Genomic DNA, 20,861 nt, shown 5'->3' on the forward strand with positions numbered 1-20,861 from the left:
CAGGAGTAGTTATCAGAGGTTTCGCCTTAGGCATTCAGGGTATGTATTTAGTGAGAGCATTTATTTTAGGAAGCGCAGTGTTTCATTACCTATGTTAATAGTGCTTTTGTGTTGTTCAGGGGCAGGAGGGAAAAAAGGAAGACACAGCTGTATGAAGGTTCAGACACAAGACTTATTACAGGTGAATCGGGTTGTTGTACATATAGCGAGAATGTAATGAGAGTAGGGTTAAGAATATTATTAACCAGTGTGTGTTTTTCTTACAGCTTCTTTTTCCCCGCTGTCCCTTCCTTCTTTTCTTTTGTTTTTTTTCCCCTTTTGGGGTTTTTCCCTCACCGTATCGTCCGAACACCCTGTGATACTCATTCAGGGTGTTTGGGAGGTCCGGAGGTGGAGCATTATTACTACATACGGATCCTGCGGAGTGCAAACCTGACCGAATCACGAGCCCACGAATTTCGCTCTGCCTGGTCCGTGTGTAGGGATAATGGCGACCATGGAGGATGTGTTACATGCTTTGGTATTGGTACAGCAGGAGTTGGCCTCCTCAAAGGCCGAGACCGCTGCTTTACAGGAAAAGGTGGACCGTTTGGGTAGTAACCCTTTTAATGCTTCAGCCCCAGCCTCTTCCATACAGGGTACAGTGCCTCCACCCATCCCTTTGGCTAATCCTGAAAGGTTTTCAGGTGACCCACGCAAGGTACAGGTGTTTCTAACTCAAGTTCTCATGCACTTTTCCTGTAAGCCATCGTCATTCCCTACGAATCATTCCAGGGTGGCATTCACTATCTCGTATTTAGTAGGGGATGCGGCTAATTGGGCGGTGCCTTTGGTAAAACCCGATGATGCTATCTTATCAGACTGGTCAGCTTTTAGAACAGAATTTGAGAGGGTGTTTGACCGAAGGACTACGTCGTTTAGCGCTGACAGAGAACTTCTGGAATTGAGGCAGGGTAAGGGAGAACTTGTTACTTGCTTGACTGCGTTTAACAGGCTGGTGGCAGAAGCGGAATGGCCAGAGGAAAAAAGGATCTCCCTTTTTTACCACGGGTTGAAAGAGGATTTAAAGGATGTCGTGGCACAGGTAGATCCTCAGCCTAATACGTATGTTGATATGGTGAATCTGGCGTTGAGATTGGATAGCCGTATGTCAGAGAGAGGGAGTAACAGGAGAAGATGGGAAAGAGGAACATATAGTTTTGAACGAACCCCACGGAAACAACGGGGGGTTCGGAGACTAATCCTGAACCTATGGAGATAGGAGCACTCCGGGCCCCTTTGTCAAGAGAAGAGAGGGAAGTAAGGAGAGTACAGGGCTTATGCATGTACTGTGGGAAGAAGGGGCATTATGTGAGGGACTGTCCCTCCAAACCCAAGAATTCGGGTGGTGTCAATAGGTTTAAGAAAGTGGCTGTATTTACAACAGTGCCTGAAACGGAATCGATGGTAGACAACAAAGCCCGAGTCGATGGGGGTCATGAATGGAAACTCACCTCACTGTCCTCAATAGGACCAGATGAAACAGAATCGCATCTTGTGATTATCATGACAATTGAATGTGAACAAGAGCAACATCAGGTTATGGTGATGTTGGATTCCGGAGCAACAGGCAATTTTATAGACAACGGCCTGGTAACGCGTCTATCCTTGCCTCGTGTTCCTAGGGAAAACCCAGAAGACGTTGTAGCGGTTGATGGGCAACCGTTAACATCGGGTCAAATAACTGAAAGAACCTGTGAGGTGGGTTTGTCTCTGGTGTTGCAAGGATATGTGCATTCAGAGATTTTGACACTGAACATTATCGCTGCTCCACAGTATGAGGTTATTTTAGGCATGCCTTGGTTGCGTAAACACAATCCTGTGGTAGACTGGAACACGAAAACATTCCATTTTGCACCAGAGGTTTGCCGGGATCACTTAGTACCATGTGTTCCGGCTCATGTGGCAGTGTTAACTACCCCCTTTTTGGCAGCTACTGCTGTCCAACTACCCATTGAATATAGGTCTTATAGGGATGTGTTCAGTGAGAAGAAAGCGGAATCCTTACCTCCCCACAGGGAGTATGACTGCCGCATAGATCTGGTGGAAGGGGCCACGATACCAACATGCAGAGTATACGCCTTGTCGGTGCCTGAAACCAACCATTTGAGAGAATACATAGACCACTACTTACGTTTGGGATTCATTAGGCCTTCCCGCTCTCCAGCTGCGTCTCCACTGTTTTTTATTGCAAAAGCCAATGGGGACCTAAGGGCGTGTGTGGACTATCGCGTGCTACATAAAAATACCATACGCAATCGTTACCCTCTTCCCTTCATCTCAGTCTTGCTCGACCAGGTAAGGGAAGCTAAGATCTACACCCGTTTGGATTTACGTGGTGCCTATCCCCTGGTCAGGGTAAGAGAGGGTGACGAGTGGAAAACTGCGTTCAAGACGCGATATGGTCTTTACGAGTACCTGGTCATGCCCTTCGGGCTTTGTAACGCTCCTGCAGCGTTTCAATACTTTATGAATGATGTGTTGAAGGAGTATGTGGATCAATTTGTGGTTATGTACATAGACGACATTTTGATATATTCTCAGGAGGTTTCATGTCATACTGCTCATGTGTGTAAGGTTCTGAAGAAACTGAGAGAGCATAGTCTGTACGTAAAACTAAGCAAATGTGAGTTTGGGGTACAGAAGGTGGAGTTTTTGGGAGTGAATCTCAGTCCACATGGACTAAAGATGTCTGGGAGAAAGGTGCGTGCAGTCCAGGATTGGCCAGCCCCGAGGAACGTGAGAGAAGTGCAGAGTTTTTTGGGGTTCGCCAATTACTATCGTCGGTTCATTTTGCATTTCTCTCAGACAGCTGTCCCTATCACTAGGTTGTTAAGAAAAGGAGCATCCTTTGTATGAACAAGTGAGGCTGATGAGGCTTTCCAGGCCCTGAAAAGAGCTTTCACCACAAGTGTTGGCTCACCCTGTACTAGAAAGTCCCTTCATAGTAGAAGCCGATGCTTCAGATGAAGCAGTAGGGGCAATCCTATCCCAGAGAGATGCACACAACGGTCAGCTCCATCCTGTGGCATACTTGTCCAAGAAATTGAGTCCGGCGGAAGTCAATTACACTGTAGCAGAGAAAGAACTTTTGGCTATTAAGAGGGCGTTTCAGGAATGGAGACATTATCTATGGGGGGCTTGTCATGCTGTGACGGTATATACCGACCACAGGAACCTCCAGTATATGACCTCAGCGAGACATCTAACACAAAGACAAATGCGTTGGATGCTTTTTTTTCTGAGTACAATTTTGTGGTGACATTCAGACCCGGCATCGAGAACAGAAAAGCGGACGCGTTGTCCAGGCAAGAGATACCTACTGAGCAGCATGAGGAAGAACCGCAATCCATCATCCCTTCTGCCAAGGTGGTGTGTGTGGTTCGCGGGGAGAGATTTTTTTAAGAAATCAAGGGTTCCAGGTCTTTGGGGTCTTGGGAACGTTGGGCCGCTACGAAGCCTGGTAGGAAGGTGAGACAGGGGTTGCCCTTTCAAGGGGAGTGTCTGTTTTTGCCTACTAGGGAGATACGGAAGAAGGCTTTTCGTTGGTGTCACGAAGCTCCATCGGCAGGACATCCGGGGGTTACCAAGACAGTGAGCCTGCTTAGAAGACATTTCTGGTGGGAGTCTTTGGTCAGTGATGCTACCCAATGGGTAGGGAGTTGTGAGACATGTGCCAGAGCAAAAGGAGAATCCTCTAAAAAGAAAGGTCTATTGATGCCCATGCCCACACCTGACCGCCCGTGGCAGAACATAAGTCTTGATTTTATAACGGGCTTACCTTTGGATAAGGGTAATTCCGCTGTAATGGTGGTGGTGGACAATTTAACGAAAATGGGGCATTTTATACCTTGTATTAATCTCCCTACGGCAGGTCAAACAGCCCAGTTGCTGGCTTCTCAGGTCATAAGATTACATGGTATTCCTAGAATAATCGTGTCAGATAGAGGGCCCCAGTTTGTCGCTCGTTTTTGGCGAATGTGGTGCCAGGCGTTGGGTATTGAGTCAGCGCTCTCTACCAGCTTCCATCCCCAGACAGATGGACAAACTGAGCGATTAAACCAGACCTTAAAGAAATATCTGCGCTGCTATTCTAAGGAAGCTCATGAATCCTGGGTGGAGTTGCTATGGATGGCTGAGTTGGCATATAACAATACCTGGCACAGTTTATTTATTTATTTATTTATTTTGGCAATTTTTAAAGCGCGCAAATACCCTTGGGTGTCTCGGCGCTGTAGATACAGAACTCTCATGGGGGGTGAGGGGTATGGAGGTTTAGGCAGGGAACAACCAGGTCTTTAGTTTCTTTCTAAAATTCAGAAGAGTCGGAGCACACTTGATATGTAGAGGGAGCGTATTCCACAAAATGGCTGTTGCCACTGAGAAGCGTTTGTCGCCCCAGTTGGCCCTTCTTGTACGGGGGACCATGAGTAAATGTGCTGAGGATGACCACAAGGTTCTTGTGTGTTCAAGCGGTCGGAAGGCTCTTCTTAAAAATAGGGGTCCATGATCATGGATAGCCTTGTATGCTATGCATAGAGCTTTAAATTTGATACGGCTCCTCACCGGTAGCCAGTGCAGCTGTCGGATGTAGGGGGAGACCGATGCAAACCTAGGGATGGATAGCAGTGTTCAACAGGCATGTCACCTTTCAAGGCTAACTTTGGATATGATGCTAACACATTGCCTATCGATATCCCAGTTGATTTGAGTAATCAGCCCACTGTGAGAGAACGCGTTCAGGCTTTGAGGAAGGTGCATAAGAGTGTACAAACACACCTGCTAAAGGCAAAGGAGGTGTACAAAAGGTGGGAGGATAAACACCGTGAGCCGGGTTCTTCGTTCAAGGTAGGGGACAAAGTGTGGCTTTCAACAATATACATTTGTTTCAAGTTGAGGAGTGTTTTCCATCCACGCTTCATTGGGCCCTATCCTATAGTGAAACAAATAAACCCTGTGGCGTACAAATTGAAGTTGCCAAACAATTTGAGAATTCATCCGGTGTTCCATGTGCACTTGTTGAAAAGAGCCCTCACGTCTCGGAAAAAAGCGCCACCTCCTGTGGACTGTGATGGGGATCTGGAGTACGAGGTGAGGTCTATTCGTGACTCCAAACTACGTAGGGGGGTGCTTTGGTATCTGGTTTCATGGAAAGGATATTCGACGGAGGATGACTCTTGTGAGCCCTGGCACAACGTACATGCTCCTAAAGCGGTCAGGTCCTTTCATTTGAGGTTTCCTACCAAACCAGGTCCTAGGAGGCGCCTGGGAGGAGGGCGTACTGTCAGGATTTAGGTCGGAGTGCGCCTACCTGAACTACAACCCCCTTGAATCTTGGGCCCTGAACTACAAGTCCCATGGACCTTAGCGGCTGACAGGATATAGTGGGGCGGGACTAGAGAACGGGGCTCTCGATTTTGGCATTGCTTGCGGGAGCGTCTGTTCCCGATATCCTTGAATCCTGTTTGAGCCTTGAGAAGAGAACCCGGAGTTCGTTTATTCCTGGAAGAGAGAAGTTCGGTTAAAGCGTGTTCGCGCTTGCAATGGGCGTTGTTTTGGTTGTTTGTAACGGCTCGGGGCTAGTCCGCTCGAGTTCACCTGAACCTCGCGGCTGCGAGGAAAGGAAAGGAGACTGTTGGACACTCGTGAAGAGTGCTTGTTTTGTTTGAACACTATGGGAGTGTTTTCTTTATTGATACAAGTGGCGGAATGCAGGGGGGAGTCCTCCGCATTGCCGTCATGAAAACATGACGCTATGTGTAAATCATAACCTTGTGGATTACAAATATCAAAGCGGATGATAGTAGTGCAGGAACTACATCATGCCGTGTTTGGTTTAACTTTGATACTGGTGGTGCGGTATTGGACACTTCATTACTTTTAACAGCAGAGGAGTGATCTGCTTGTAGTGTTTACCTTACGCTTCTGTGACAATTCATATTTTGGATTTAAGTACCTTTTTCTCAGTTGCCTCCAGGAGTAGTTATCAGAGGTTTTGCCTTAGGCATTCAGGGTATGTATTTAGTGAGAGCATTTATTTTAGGAAGCGCAGTGTTTCATTACCTATGTTAATAGTGCTCTTGTGTTGTTCAGGGGCAGGAGGGAAAAAAGGAAGACACAGCTGTATGAAGGTTCAGACACGAGACTTATTACAGGTGAATCGGGTTGTTGAACATATAGCGAGAATGTAATGAGAGTAGGGTTAAGAATATTATTAACCAGTGTGTGTTTTTCTTACAGCTTCTTTTTCCCCGCTGCACCTTCCTTCTTTTCTTTTCTTTTGGGTTTTTTCCCCTTTTGGGGTTTTTCCCTCACCGTATCGTCCGAACACCCTGTGATATTCATTCAGGGTGTTTGGGAGGTCCGGAGGTGGAGCATTATTACTACATACGATTCTGCGGAGTGCAAACCTGACATTTGCATCACACAATAATATAATGAGCGCTGCCAACTGATTGTCGCATAGCAAGTTTCATGATTTGGATTAGAATATGGAATGTATAAGCATGAATTTAGAATATTATTTCTATATGATTTATATTTATGTTCCTTCTAGCCTTATGAATTGGCTAATGTTGATTTCTGTGATATGAATTAGCAGATTCGTATGAACTCGAACATTCTAAGATGGCAGCTGTGTTAGTAAGAAAGCAGTACTTTGTTGCTGTTATTGCACATGAGGGTAAGTTCGGGAATAATGTATACATATATATTCATGCTGGACAAATTGCATCTTTGTATCATGAGCAAGGCTGTGTGTCACAGCTGGAACAACTCGATTCTTCAGTCATGAGCATAAAATAAAGTAATAGTGAATAACCACTGGAATGACTGCCCCCTCGTCCCTGTGAAGTGAGAAGGAGATATACATATATGCATATATACATAAATATGAACATACATATATACATACACACACTATAACACTCTGTAATCATTGAAATGACAATTTTGGTCCTGTGCTACCGAAAACAACCTCTCCATGGATGCTAAAGCGGATCAATACATTGAGATTTTTGATGCTGGCAGTATTTCTCTTGATATTTATTGAAGGATTTTATACAAGACAGTAAATTAACAATATGGACACTTCAGAGTTACTTCAGTATTAAAAGCAATACCAGATTCAGTCACCATCGACCTCTAACAGCAGGACATGTTATCCCTAGACTCAGATTTTAATCTTTTCAGGGTTTATTTTACAACCTCTTCATACTTCAACTACCTAAGCAGCAGTACGGCCCACCTTATTTCTCTGGTCGAGGTGCCATCTTGTTTGCTATTTCAATATGTCTCGGTTAGTAGCCCAGCTTGAGAAACACCATGCACATTAGTGCTCATAGTGTTGGAATCTACTCATCCTCACAAACACTATTAGCTTGCTAGTGGTCAATCGTATATGTAGCAAGTTTGAGAAAATACAATAGAAAACCCGATCTGTCTTTGCAAAAAAAAAAAAAAGAGAGAGACAAAGTAGATGGAAACAATAAGCGATACTACTGATTAAGAACCATCACTCATTACAGATAAAATAGCAAAAGACTTGCTGAATATGGAGGCGCAGCTTTACATGAGGAAAATGAAATCCAATTGTCGATGAACTAATAAAAAAAGAAACAAAACGGCCAAAATGGGTTTGGTGCTGCCAGACCACAACATTTGAGAAAGACTTAAGCAGTGCCCTCATAGAACTCCATTTCAATGAAAATGAAAAGTAAAGAGAAAGTCACTTACTTGCACCAATTGTGTTTTGTAGCTTTAGGCTCTACCAAATTATAGGATACATATTCTTCCACTATCTAGTGGTTGAGCTTTGGAAAACACCTAAACGAAAGCCTTAGGGTACTGCCCATAAACAGGGTCTGATCTTTATGGTGCATTTTATTATATGCGATATTATGTTTCAGGGCATTTGTATAGCACAGATGTTATCAGTGACTCTTGGTGCAGACACTATGGTTGAGATTCATACCACAGAGTTTTTCTACTTGGTGATTTGGTCCCCAACACACACATGTGTATTTGGGTGGCTTGGAGGTTATTAGTTAGCAATAGTAGAAAACTGTCCCATGGTGGAAGATTGGGGGGGGGGGGGGGGGGGGGTTGCAAGCTTCCAGTCGAACCAATGTGAATACAGAGAGTGCAGTTGGCTATCTCTGAGCTGTGGTTCCCTGTTGGGGTTGGGGTTATAAGGCTCTCTGCCCAGTGTTATCTACTGCATTGTCTGGTAGAAGCAAAGGGTGTGGTTGAGGCTGTTCAAAACTACATAAGTTGTGCATGTCAGATTGTTTATTCAGCGACATTTGTGCACAGTCATCTAGGGTTCATTGTTCTAATGTAAACATGTCATCATGCCTTATTTCTCTGTAGTTTTAAAAGGCCAGTCAATATCTTGTATGGCTTTCTGTAGGTCTTGCTGAGCCAGTGCATGCGCTGGAAGAAATTTAGTGAGTGGCTTTTGAAAGTGCTACCACAGGCTTTTCCTAACCTCAAGCGCAGCCACCATGTGGGTATATGACTGCAGCAGGTCGTAGCGTGCACGACTCGCGTCCTTTTTTTTTTTTTCAAGCGTTGACGGCGCGTGCACACAACTCCCGCTTCTCCCCCTCCCCCACCACATATTGCAGACGCTCGCGCGCGGCCAATGCTTGTTGTTTAGAATTTTGGGTTCGAGTTTGTAGGAGGTAGCTTCGTTTATATTTTGTAGGGTTTTTAGGTTTGAATGCTGAGAACGCAATGTTATTCTGAACAGTTTACGTTTTCCCTTGAAAGAAAACTAATTTAGCAGAGCGCAGGCTGCGAGTCCTGTCTCCATACCTTTCCCTTTCTAATCTGATCGAGGCATTCCGTGAATACCTCCATATTGGAAGAAATGCAGACCGGTAATTCAGACCTAGCAAATTGCGCCCAGACTCGCCAACTTCCTCTCCGTTCTAAGGCACTCTTATTTTAAGAAGTCTAAACATCCTCTCAGACCTCAATGGGCCCTCCCTTTACATCCTCTAGCAACACCACCCCCACAAATCACCAAGGGGAATGTTTTTCTGTTACCTGTACGCTTTATGTGATCAGCAAGCAGCTGTGTAATGGCTATACACGAAACATATTTATATGTTTTAAGCTAGGCGGTCTCTCTCCACTTTTTTTCATCTCAGACCCCACCCCACCGTGTTTTTGCTTTCTCTTTCTCACTTGTTTACCAGCTCCTTTCCTCTCACTTTTTTATTTATTCAAGAACTTGCACTGATAGATGCATAAATGATGCCAGGGAAACAACAAAAACAAGCATTGGCATAGCCTATAGGTCTCGCCTTTGGGATCTTTTAAGTGTTTAGCCATGCAACAGTTGATGTTGTTGCGCCAAGGATATTGCGCTGCATAAGTAAATACTTATAAGCTCCCAAAAGCTAGACCTATTGGCTATGCCAATGCTGGTCTTTCTTGGTTGCAACCTCCCTGTGTTGTTGTTTCTGGTGGTTTTTGGCCCATGACGCTGAGTTGCAAAAGCTCCTATGATCCTCAAAACCCATGAACCCATGTCTCTCTTTCACTTTCTTTTCCTCTATTACATCTGATGTTCTGTTTCACCATCATAGTCTCCAATGATCTCTTTCAAAGCCTCTTGTCTGCTGGTTCCTTATTATTTGGTTCCCCCAAACAAACACAAAAGACAGACTGATACATGGATAGCTCTGTGGAGCAATGGAAAGCCAAGGTGTCTGAAACCAATTCAGGATAGCTGTGCCAAATGCCCAGGTAGGAGATAGTGCTCTTTCATTTGATGTCAACAATAAGTCGTGTTAGGACAGACTATTTCTCAATTAAAATAGAAAAAAACAGATTTCAAAGGATGTTTTTTGTTGTGGCCTTTCCCCGAGCTGGAGACTATTTCAATAATGACTGTGTGACTAAATAAGATTGTACAACACATAGTAAAAAAAATGTTTACTCACACTGGAGAAGATGAGAGATGATAAGTGCAGCTGTGTTATCACTACAGCTAAGTCTCTCCTCGGCTAAATCCCTCTTAATTTGCAGAGCAAACAAGTACCTGAAACACAAAGGATAAAATAATAAAATGTTCACATTACACATGTATAGACAATCATCAACATCCACATGGTACAAATGTTAAGCATAAAACGCAACATAGTAAAATAATCGGTTATAATTTGTTTTGGTACCATAAGGATGATCCTCCATACCTTTAGGACAAGAATGGACAGCTATCACACCACAGAGCAAATAAGAGTAACACTTTGGGGTTGCGGTCCTAACCGTCCCTATCCTCTTATTGGGATTTGGTCCATAACGTTTTACAAGAGGTCACTGAGCTCACTGACATTAACACATGGGAGGCCTGCACCCTTGGTATCTTCAAAAGTAGGAAGCATCATAGGATGAGAACGACGTTTTGCTGGTATGGCCCTCTTGCTCGCTAGAAGAGACCTTACTTTACAGTGGAGAGCAGAACTGGCCCCACCAGCGAGTCCCATTGCTATAAAGAAGTCCGGCATCTTTGTAAGTGACCAATTTCTGTGGACTGGGGTGCTCTTCTCGTCCGAATTCCACCAATTCACCTGAAACTGTGATTTGCCCCGTAAAGCAGAAATGAATGGCAATGCTGTGTGCACTCTAGCTAGCATTTCTCCTGCCCCCCTCCCTCCCGGAAGGTCAGATAAAGTTGCCACTAATCACCTCACGAACTTTCACCTGTGTTTGTCTACATCCTCAAGACCCCAATATATAGACACTCATCATTCTAGTGCAGAATTACTGAGTGCTGGCTCAGCCCTCAACACCACTTGCATCGGCAACCACACCACAGCTGGAGCTTTGCTTTGCTTTAGCCTTACGCCAGCATCCTTTACAAATAAGGCCCTGCCTATTACAGGGTTCGAATCACCTCCTCCCATCTCCAATTCAAGGGTACCATCCCAGTTAGCCAGGTAGACCTGCTTAGTGTACCCACACTTATCAGCCAGTACAGGGATATTGTCTAGTGGCCATCTGACTGGTTGTATGTCAGTACAACGCATGCTTTTACCCCGCATGCCATTACAACGCGGGGATTACAACGCAAGTCGTTACAACGACTTGTGTTGGGGGGCGCTGGAGTCTGAGAACATAGAGGAAAAAGGTCTCAGTACCTCATCCAATGAGCGCTTTTCTTGATCTAGCAGAACGTCATTTATTACCAACTGATCTAAAGTACAGGAAGTGGATGTACCTGTTGGGAGGGTCAGATGGTCAGGAGCTGGCAAAGGCCCTAACCATTTTTTTAATATGTTAATATGGTAAGTTTGTACTCGGGAAGGTGTTATTTGTACTTTAGAGCTACTTTTCCCGACTGTACCCACTATCTTGTAGGGGCCTAGCCATTCAGACCGGAGTTTACTTGTGGAGGAGGGCAGCAGTACCAGGATCCAATCGTTGGTGCTCAATCTCCTCCATTTCTTTCCCTTGTCATAATACCATCTCTGCTTCTCTTGGGCTTTCTCTAGGTGAGAATAAGCAAGGTCTCGTAATTTTCCTATAAGAGACAGATTTCGCGTATATTCTAGAAAACCCCGGGCTTCGTCTGCTTCTTCCTTCTCCCACGCTTTCCTAGTCATTTCCAGAAGGGACCTTGGCTGTCTTCTATATAACATTTCGAAGGTAGAACAGCAGAGGCTGCTCTGGACCTGACTACAGATCACATACAAGGCTAGAGGGAGAAGCTGGTCCCACTCTTTTCCCTCGTTCAACATTTTCTTGAGAGTTAGTTTTACGGTTCCATTATATGTCTCTACCAAACCATCGGTTTGGGGATGATGTACGGACGTCTTTATGTGACTGAGATAAGAAGTCTTACATATCTCGTTCATTAACGGCAAGACGAAAGGAGTACCCTGATCAGTCAGTATCTCCCGAGGGAACCCCACACAGGAAAAGAGCACAATAAGACGTTCAGATATGTTCTGTGTGGTGGGGGATCGGAGTGGGAAGGCTAAAGGATATTGGGTCACATAATCAACGACCACCAAGGCGTATTGGTACCCCTTCTTAGTTTTGGGCAGGGGCGCAATAAGGTCCATGCCTACCCTCTCAAATTGGGTGCCTATTATAAGTAAGGGCTGTAACGGTACTGGAGAAGGGCGATAAGGATTCCTTTTCTGGCATGTCTCACACTCCTGGCAGTACTTTCTTATATCTCTATATATCCCTGGCCTATATCACTTTTCAACCCAACATGACCAGCAATAAGATGGGAGTGGGAGAAAAAGAGAATCTGATTTCTAAATGCCGCCGGAACCAGTAGTTGTGACGCCCCATCCTTGGTACCCAGTCTACAGAGCAACCCTTTGTTGATGGTGAAGCGGGGATACAGAGGGGATGAAGAGGTGGCTTGGTCTTTGACACTCTGCCATGCATGTTGTAGGGTAGGGTCGTTAGATTGCACAAACTGGAAATTTCTATCAAGGAGCCAAGGTTCTGGAGTAATCATGGCTGGCAGAGGTTCTGTGTTGGAAAGAACTCTTTCTTCCTCGTCCTGCTGATTATGGATGGTGGAAAGTAACATTCCTAGAAAACTGGGATTGTCGGTCCCTATAATCAGTTCTTCAGGAAGCGGGGTCATTACCCCTACCCGTACTGTATAGGGGCACCTCGTATGTATGTGATGTCTATAGAGGCTATTGGATAAGGCTTAACGTCCCCTTGTACAAGGGCTTCGGGGATCATTTGGTTGGGGTGTACTAGTTTTCCCTGAATGACCGATTGCCCACACCCTGATTCTAGCAGAGCCTTAACTGACTGCCTGTTTACCATGACACTCCCATAGAAAGCACCTCACAGTTCTGCAGAGTACACTATAGATCTGGGGATGTAGCCAACCTCCAAAGGCTCTTCTGTGGACTTCTTTTGGGGACATGCCCGGGCTATATGGCCCCAGTCCCTGCAATCAAAGCACTTTGGCCCTTTTTTCGGAAAGGCTTTCATTCTTTGGGGTCGGGATTTGGGTAAATCGGGTGTGGGTTTGTTACTCCGCTTTTCACATTTCCCCGATACAGGCTGGATTGGACGTTTGGGATCCCAAAGAGCAGTACGGGGTTGGGCTCGAGAAAAAGTGGCAGCCATTTCTACTGCTTCTCTTATGGTGAGGTGAGTATGTTGGCGTTGTCACTGAGTGCTGGAGGGCAGTGCCTCTAGGAATTGTTCAAGGTAGATTTTGTCCATGATCTCCTCTTTCCTGCTGTCCAGGGGTTTTAGCGATTTGTCAGCTGCAGATTTGAGGCGGAAGAAGAGGGTTTTGGGATTCTCCCCCGGGCAGCCCTTCTCTTTTCGGAATCGTACCCTATAAGCTTTGGCATCTAAACCCAAATGGTCCAGGATGACGTTTTAGATTATGGCATAAGGAGTTTCGCCAGTAGGGTTCGCCACTTGGTAAGCTGCTTGCGCATCTCCTGTCAACAATGGTGCTAAAAAGAAGGGCCACTTCTCCACGGGCAAATTACAGGCTCTTGCTGCCCTTTCAAAATTGAGCAGGAAAGTACTGGGGTCCTCTCCTACCACAAATTTCTGCAGGGACACCCCTGGAGTTCCCTGAATACCGGCTCTGAAGTCACGCATCCCTGTAGACTTCTGTTCCGTGGCTAAAGTTTGCAAGCCTTCTAGTTGGGCTGCTATGGAGCGTTTGAAAATGTCCTGATCGGCCTGTGCCAACGTCATTTGGTGCACTACGGCCCATTAAAGTTTCTCTTGTCCCTTTACGCGGTGCTGTATTAAAGCATACATTATGGCAATACTAATGGGCAAAATGCATGTGTTCTCCGCCAAATTGTAGCCAGAAAGGTTGCTGAGCTAGGATCGTGTCTCAAGCAAGAAAAAACAAACATCCAGTACAGGCCGTCTCAAACCCGGTTTATTAGAATTATACACCCGTTTTAATGTTTGTTTGCCACATTCCACATGGATAAGGATGGATAATATCTTCTTATCCGGTCCTTGATTCCTTCTTGGTCCGTTCTCGACTCTTCTTTTATCCTCCGTGGCAGGCAGGAGTACTCTAAATAGATTAAAAAAAGGACAAAACAAAAGAGGCCAGTATCAGGCAAAATGTTTAGGTGACGATTAAAGGGAAAAGGAGTGAGGGACCACCGGTGCACACGCTAACTTCTAGGGCTGTGTGTTTGTGAAGGTTCAAGGCAGATTACCGGAGGAGGCAGGTCACTCACTTAAGCTTTCTCCCTCCTCCCGACCCAGCTCGCTAACCGTTCCCGTACCAGGGAAAACCACAGTCCTCCGGGAGCGTGGCGGGGCATAGGGCTGGTACGTTGGCCTCTTGGCTCTGCAATTCTCCAGGTTCCTTCGGGATTTTGTGGTGGTCGCAGGGTTTCCTCTCCTGGCGTTCCCGTCTGCTTCTCACTCAAGCTCCAACAACACGCTGACTCCTCATCTCTTCTTCCGGCTTTTTGACGCTCTCCCAGTTGTCCTTGGCATCCCGGGATAGGCCCGTGGGGAACGACATCAGCCTCGTGGGCGGGGCTGGTGTCAGAGGGTTTCCTCTTAAAGGAGCCACCTTCACAAAAGGGAATGTCGATGTCCTGAGGAACAAGTGACGTGAGGGACCAATCTTCCTGCTGTAAGGGAAGAAGAGGGTCTTGTTCAGATGTGGGAGAACACCGATCTGGATGTAGTATATCCTCGCGTACCCCTCCTGGCCTTCTTGTGAAATCACAGGCTTGCGACATATTCCCTTCGGCTCTAATATTCCTCCGTTTTCCGCATCCTCTCTTCCCCCTGCCACTTAGGACCAGAATACTTTGAAGTCGTCAAATGTTTCCTACAGTCATCCCAACTACCAGACCTGTAGAAAACATACAATTGCCTTGGAGAGTCCTCCCCCACCCAGTCATGCTGCTTATCCAAAGCTCAGAAGCTTTGGAAGAGCACAATAATCACACAGAACCACAGAGGAGTAATCTTCCAAAACCTGCATAACCATAAATGTGTCCATCCAGTACAAAGCAGAAACAAGCAAAGTGGAACCTCAGTCTGCATTGTAGGCTTTTGGAACTGGGAAATGAGAGGTTTCAAAGCAGCTGAATTCTATGTAGCCATTTCCCCCGAGAAGACATATAGGTACTTTTCATCTCATAACAATATTGTAACGTGAGCTTACAACAGGAAAGACTAGAGTTTCTTCTAATGGAGTTGCCCTCCTTTCCATATTCGCCCTTGTGCTCCAGCAAAATGTACTCAACAAAGACTGAAAACAAACTAACAAAGAAGGTGTAGAAGCTTCACTCAGTTCCCCTTCCTTCAAGGATCATGTGCACTCAGTTAAAAACATAAGTCAAAGAGTACTACCAAGGCTTCTTCCTCCTACAGTTTGATGGAAGGAAGTATTTGTCCCTTGATGTCTAACAGACTGCCATGGTAGCAGAATCGTAAGAGAGTTCCTCCCCTAGCATATCCCTCTGCAGTTCATTCTTGTAGCTATTTACTATAGAAGAACTTTCCTGAGGGAATACTGGAAAAATGAGAAGATATAAACACAATTAGCACATGCTCCGGTCTGCAGTAAATTGAACATGTGCATAAACCTCTAGCTAGAGTCTTCACTTTTTCCTAATGCCATATCTACCAGTGGTGCCTTACATTGACAGTGCAGAATGCCCAGAGAACAACCAAGGACTGAAACAATCGAAGGTTTTCTAATGTGATAATCAGGCAATCTGTTACTTAGGAGACATCACTAGAAGTGAGCTTCAAAGTGTTCATATAAATCCTGTTACAGAAGAGTCTGTTTTTGTCAGAATAGAAGTAGATTAATGAGAATACTCTCACTAAACCAAAGAAGGATGGTAAAATCTGCAATCTTTCACACTTTCAGGCACTTATTTCATTGCAGGAATATCATCATTTTCTACTGAAATATACCTTGATCCAAAAAGGTGATGAGGAAGCTGGACCAAAAGGAGAACTGACTCGAAGTGACCATGCACTAATCCAATTTTTCTTAACCTTTCAATTTCGGAGGATCCCACTTAATCATTACTGGAAACCCAGTGTAGCGTCCTCCCCAGCCCAGATACATGCAAATGATCACACCACAAACGGAGCCTGGTATTACATGTCTTTATTCATCAGCGTGTAACTGTTAATTGAACATTCTACATCATGAATTGTATTAACCAAGCCCAAACACTTTCACCACTGTTGTACGGTGTCCATCAGGAACCATAAGAGTCCTGCAACATTAGCTCACAAGACACCACATCTCCCTCTTTGTTAACTAAAAATTATAAATAATACATCACAACTGTTCAATTAGTTGTTTTGGTGCTCAAATCAATCGCTCAGCTCTGGTCATGTGAGGTTGCGGAGATACAGGAGAAGTGCACATGGCTGACAGTGGTGACAGAGACACTAGGCTTTCAGGATTCTCAGGTTGCCAAGTTTCACTTCTGACATCTGGAGCTGCGAAGATCGAGGCAGGTGCTTGAAATGCGAAGAATCCCGAGTAATGGACTTCCCAGGACGGTGAGCAGTCACCATGTTTCCTTTACTAGTCACAAGCCTCAGAGGGTCAGCTTCAAAATTAGCCTCAGACTTGCGTTTCTGTCCGACGATGACTGGGTCTCCTCTTTTGAACACAGTGCTCTGAGGACAGCGGCATCTATCCACATAGGTCTTCATTTTGCATTTGTGAGACAAGTCAGAAGTGCGAAGTTTACCAATATGAATACATCTCTCATTGTCCAGTGTGGCAGTTTGGTTCCTGTCTCTCCCAAATCTAAAGGCGGCAGGGCTTTCACCCTTGGTAGAATGGGAAATTGACCTGTTCAAGCTTTTCAAGCGCAGCATGCTGAACAGTGTTCTTGAGGGTGCTTGTAAATCTCTCGACCAAACCTTTTGCGTGTGGCCAGAGACGTGTGCTTTCTGATACTTGACATTTAGATGAGTAAGACTTCAAAATCGAAGAAACACCCCATGTTGCAAAAATACTTTCAAATCTCTCAATGGCTGTCAGGAGTAGTTGACGACTGACCTTGCACACGAGGAAAACAGGAAATTCATTAACAATTACTAGTAGATGATGTCTGTTGTTAAGGAGTCCATAGAAATCAATTGCAATCTTCTCCCACACATGCTTTGGAAGATCAGACATGTTTAACAGATGCAGGTTGGTATTGGATGACAAGCAGTTGCACAAATGACATGTCTTTAACTCTTTTTCAACTCTTTCATCAAGATGAGTGAACCACATTTGTCCGGTAGAGCTCATTTAGTCACAACAACTCCACGATGTCCCTCCTGAGCCAGTTTAATAACTTGTTATCTCAGACGCTCAGGTTTGACAATTTGACACTCGTAAGATGATGCTTGTGGGGTAACTGAAAGTTTTCCCAGCACATATTTTAATTCTAGCATTCCCGGTCATCATGAAGAGGTCTAGTATGTTTTCCCCAAAACTAAGGTGTAATAATGGCTTTGAGTATCAGCAAATCTTGGTCAGTGCTCGTGGCAGCACCAATTTGTTCTACCGATATGGCAGCTGGGGTACTGGATTTCACAATAAAGTTAACATAAGCATCAAGTGCTTTTGAAGTAGTGCCATTACACTATATTGGCATACATGGGAAGTAGTCAGCAGGGTTTTGATCTTTTCCTGGACGATGCACAAATCATATAATGATACTCCTGTAACAGCAACCCCCACATCACAATGTGAGGGGGAATTTTCACTTCAGGATTGCCGAAAATGTTGAGCAATGCTTGGTGATCGGTGATAATTGTGAAATGCTTTCAATAAAGGAACACATGAAAATGCTCACAAGCCCATACTACAGCAAGACATTCTTTCTCAAGTTGTGAACAGGCATATTTCCGTCAATGACAAACTTCAGCTAGCATAAGCCACAATGTTCCTTGGAGCATCAGGATGTCCAGTGTGCTGGGCAAGGATGGCACTCAACCCCGCTGGGCTTGCCTCAACAACAACCTCCGTCTTTAATTTAGGATCAAAGTACATTCTATTTCAGTGGCGCTCTCAATTGCATGCTTAATTCTCTTGAAGATTTGCTCACATTCACTTGACCATCAAAATGGGACATTTTGTTTTGTTAAGTCTCTCAATGGGGCATTTACAGTTGCAAAGTCATGTATATAACGAACAGCAGCTGGCCATTCCAAGGAAGGATCACAGCATAGTTGCATCTGGGGGAGAAGTGGATGACAAGGTTTGTCCTTTAGTTGGATCCAGAGTCATTCCCCCATCAGAAAAGATATTACCAAAGAACTTGAGTTTGGCTTGATGAAACTCAGACTTTGCTGCATTTAAAGTGAGATCTGCATCAGCATGTATACAACACTCTTGTGTAAAAGCTTTATCATGTTCCTTTTGTAAGGCCCTAAAAACTAGTATGCATCACTGCAATTGAAAGCATTTGTGACTGACTGTATTATGCAACAAATGACATCCTGAAAAAGCTCTGCAGCTGATGAAACTTCTTAACCCAGCCTTTTATATCTAAATAAGCCAACATGAGCATTTTTCTTCCAGTTTGAGAAGGTGATACTCTTTGTTCAAATCAAGGTGGGAAAAGATTCTAGCTGCATTCTGCACGTCAGCAATTTGCGGACACGGATGCACTCTCTTTTAATCGATTTTTTTCTCTTGGCGCATTTCAACGCAGATGCAGAAGGCTCCTCCACTATCCTTTTTTGGCACTACCACTATGATCCCCATGGCATTGGACTAGCGGATCGCTCGATTATGTCATGCTTTGAGAGTGTATCAAGTTCTTTCTCAAAGCCTCTTGTAAATGAAATGAAATTAGACTATGTTGTTGAGTAATAGGACGAATGTCCTCATTTATGTGAAATTGCGTTTTCATAGTCTTAAATCTTCCTAGTCCATGAAACAAGGATAACAACTGATTCACTATCTCATAATAGGGATTGACATTGTAGTTTACAGAAATCTGCCCATGTCAGCAGCAGTACTGAAACTGAGTAAACATGCACTCGAAGGTGCTTGTACTTTCATCTTTTTATGCTTCACACTCGTTTTGAATGAACCTTCTGGTATGGCTCCCAGGATTTGGAACGCTTTACCCACGGAAACAAGAACGAATCCGTCACCTGCCGCCTTAAAAAAAGAAGTGAAAGCAATCCTCTTGGCTCAATTCACATGATCCTATCCGTTCTGCTAACTTTCGTTTTATTGTTCCTATCTATGTATTTATCCTCAACTAGCTGACATTTGCTCTGTCAAAATAACAGACTTTACATGTTTAAGTTTTGTACCATGTTTGCACCTATCCCTTGTTTTTAGTAAATTTTTGGGTTTCTTTCTTACACTTGTCAGTAAAGCGCTCTGATACTCGTAAGAGTCTTTTTCGCGCTATATAAAACCTTCAAAATAAAAAAATAAATAAAAAACCTTGACTTTGTAGTGGTGTCATAGCAGCCCACGTATACACTTTGGTTTTTGATGGAGTGAAACGGGGCACTGGAGACAGTTCATTGTATTTTTCCTCTGCCACAATGTTAATCGAAGCACCACTGTCTATGATAAAAGGTATGGGGCACTCATTCACTTTCCGTGTGATCTTAGGAGAGTGTCCAAATTAATTTTGCACTTTCACTTGTCGACCTAGCTTCAACTGGCATTCGTCCCTTGTAAGAAGCTAATCCTACATGCACATGTCGTCCAGCAGTCGACAGACATTGCACATCCATCTTTCTCACCGCCGCTTGACAATGACAAACTTTTAGACGAGGAATTTGATGACAGTCGATGTCATTATGATTGTACTTGCTTCAACTGGTGTGGTTGCTTGGCCTTGTGGGCGAGCGTGGAGCGTCTCGTCTGGAATGTTCTGGCATCCATTTTGTTTTCTCGACATGACGCACTTGATCTTTCCTTCAATTTGTTTTTTTACTTAAAGCACTTGATCTTTCCCTTGCTTTGCAAACTGTTACAAAAGTATTCTCTTTCCCACAGCCTTTGCATATCTGTTCAACGGGGGTCTTTTACGTTCATGTGGAAAGGAAAATCAACATTGAAAAAAGCTCATTTCTAGCCAGCGACAAACAAACTCCATCACTTTCTTCACCAGTCTTGCGCTGGCTGAAGTGGCACTTTGACTCCACATACACCAACCGTCAATTTTCACTTCAACTGATGCACACGTGGCATGCACTAGAAGTTTGCAGGACCACAGCAAACTCTACGAAAGAGCACTCTCGGTTTTTCGGGTTGCAGGTTTACGCAATTCTCTACTTTGTCGCCAGTTGCAGCATGCTCCCCAGCAGGGTACGAGAAAATGATCACTGCCACAAACGGAGCTTGGTATTAAATGTCTTCATTCCTCAGTGTGTAACCATTAACTGAACAATCTATATCATTAATTCTATTACCCACACCCAAGCCCTTACATCACTGTTCTACTGAGTCCGTAAGGAACCAACATGGTCACGTCATCACTAACTCACAAGACACTTCACCAGGGAACCCCACCAAATCATTACCAGAAACCAAAAACACCGGCCTAAGCGTGTTCAATGATTTGAGCTGCAAAAAACAAATACAGAAACAAACTTTCATCAAATAAACACACAAAGATGAAATATTTTATTAAATTCAGACCAAAAAAAATCAAACGGGTATGGTAGAGCTCTTCTAAATTCAATTGAGGTCACTCAACGTCCATACTACATTCCGTTTAATGCACTTGCACTGTTCCCAAAAATCTATATCAGAAAACAAACTTATTTTTTAGCCTCGCATTTTCAAATTCCATCACATTAACATAATATTTTAAAATGAT

At 44.4% G+C, this 20,861-nt stretch overlaps 1 protein-coding gene across 2 annotated transcripts in view; it reads right to left on the reverse strand.

Moving 5' to 3' along the window:
* Positions 1-20,861, reverse strand: part of FARP2 (FERM, ARH/RhoGEF and pleckstrin domain protein 2) — a 1,696,743-nt gene that overhangs the window by 1,086,151 nt on the left and 589,731 nt on the right. For both annotated transcript variants that reach the window (XM_078665691.1, XM_078665692.1), the window contains exon 6: positions 9,993-10,090. In XM_078665691.1, coding sequence (XP_078521817.1) covers positions 9,993-10,090 — 98 coding nt within the window. The remainder of the gene's footprint in view (positions 1-9,992; positions 10,091-20,861) is intronic.

The sequence above is a fragment of the Lissotriton helveticus genome, chromosome 11 (genome assembly GCF_964261635.1).
Source record: "Lissotriton helveticus chromosome 11, aLisHel1.1, whole genome shotgun sequence".
NCBI lineage: Eukaryota > Metazoa > Chordata > Amphibia > Caudata > Salamandridae > Lissotriton > Lissotriton helveticus.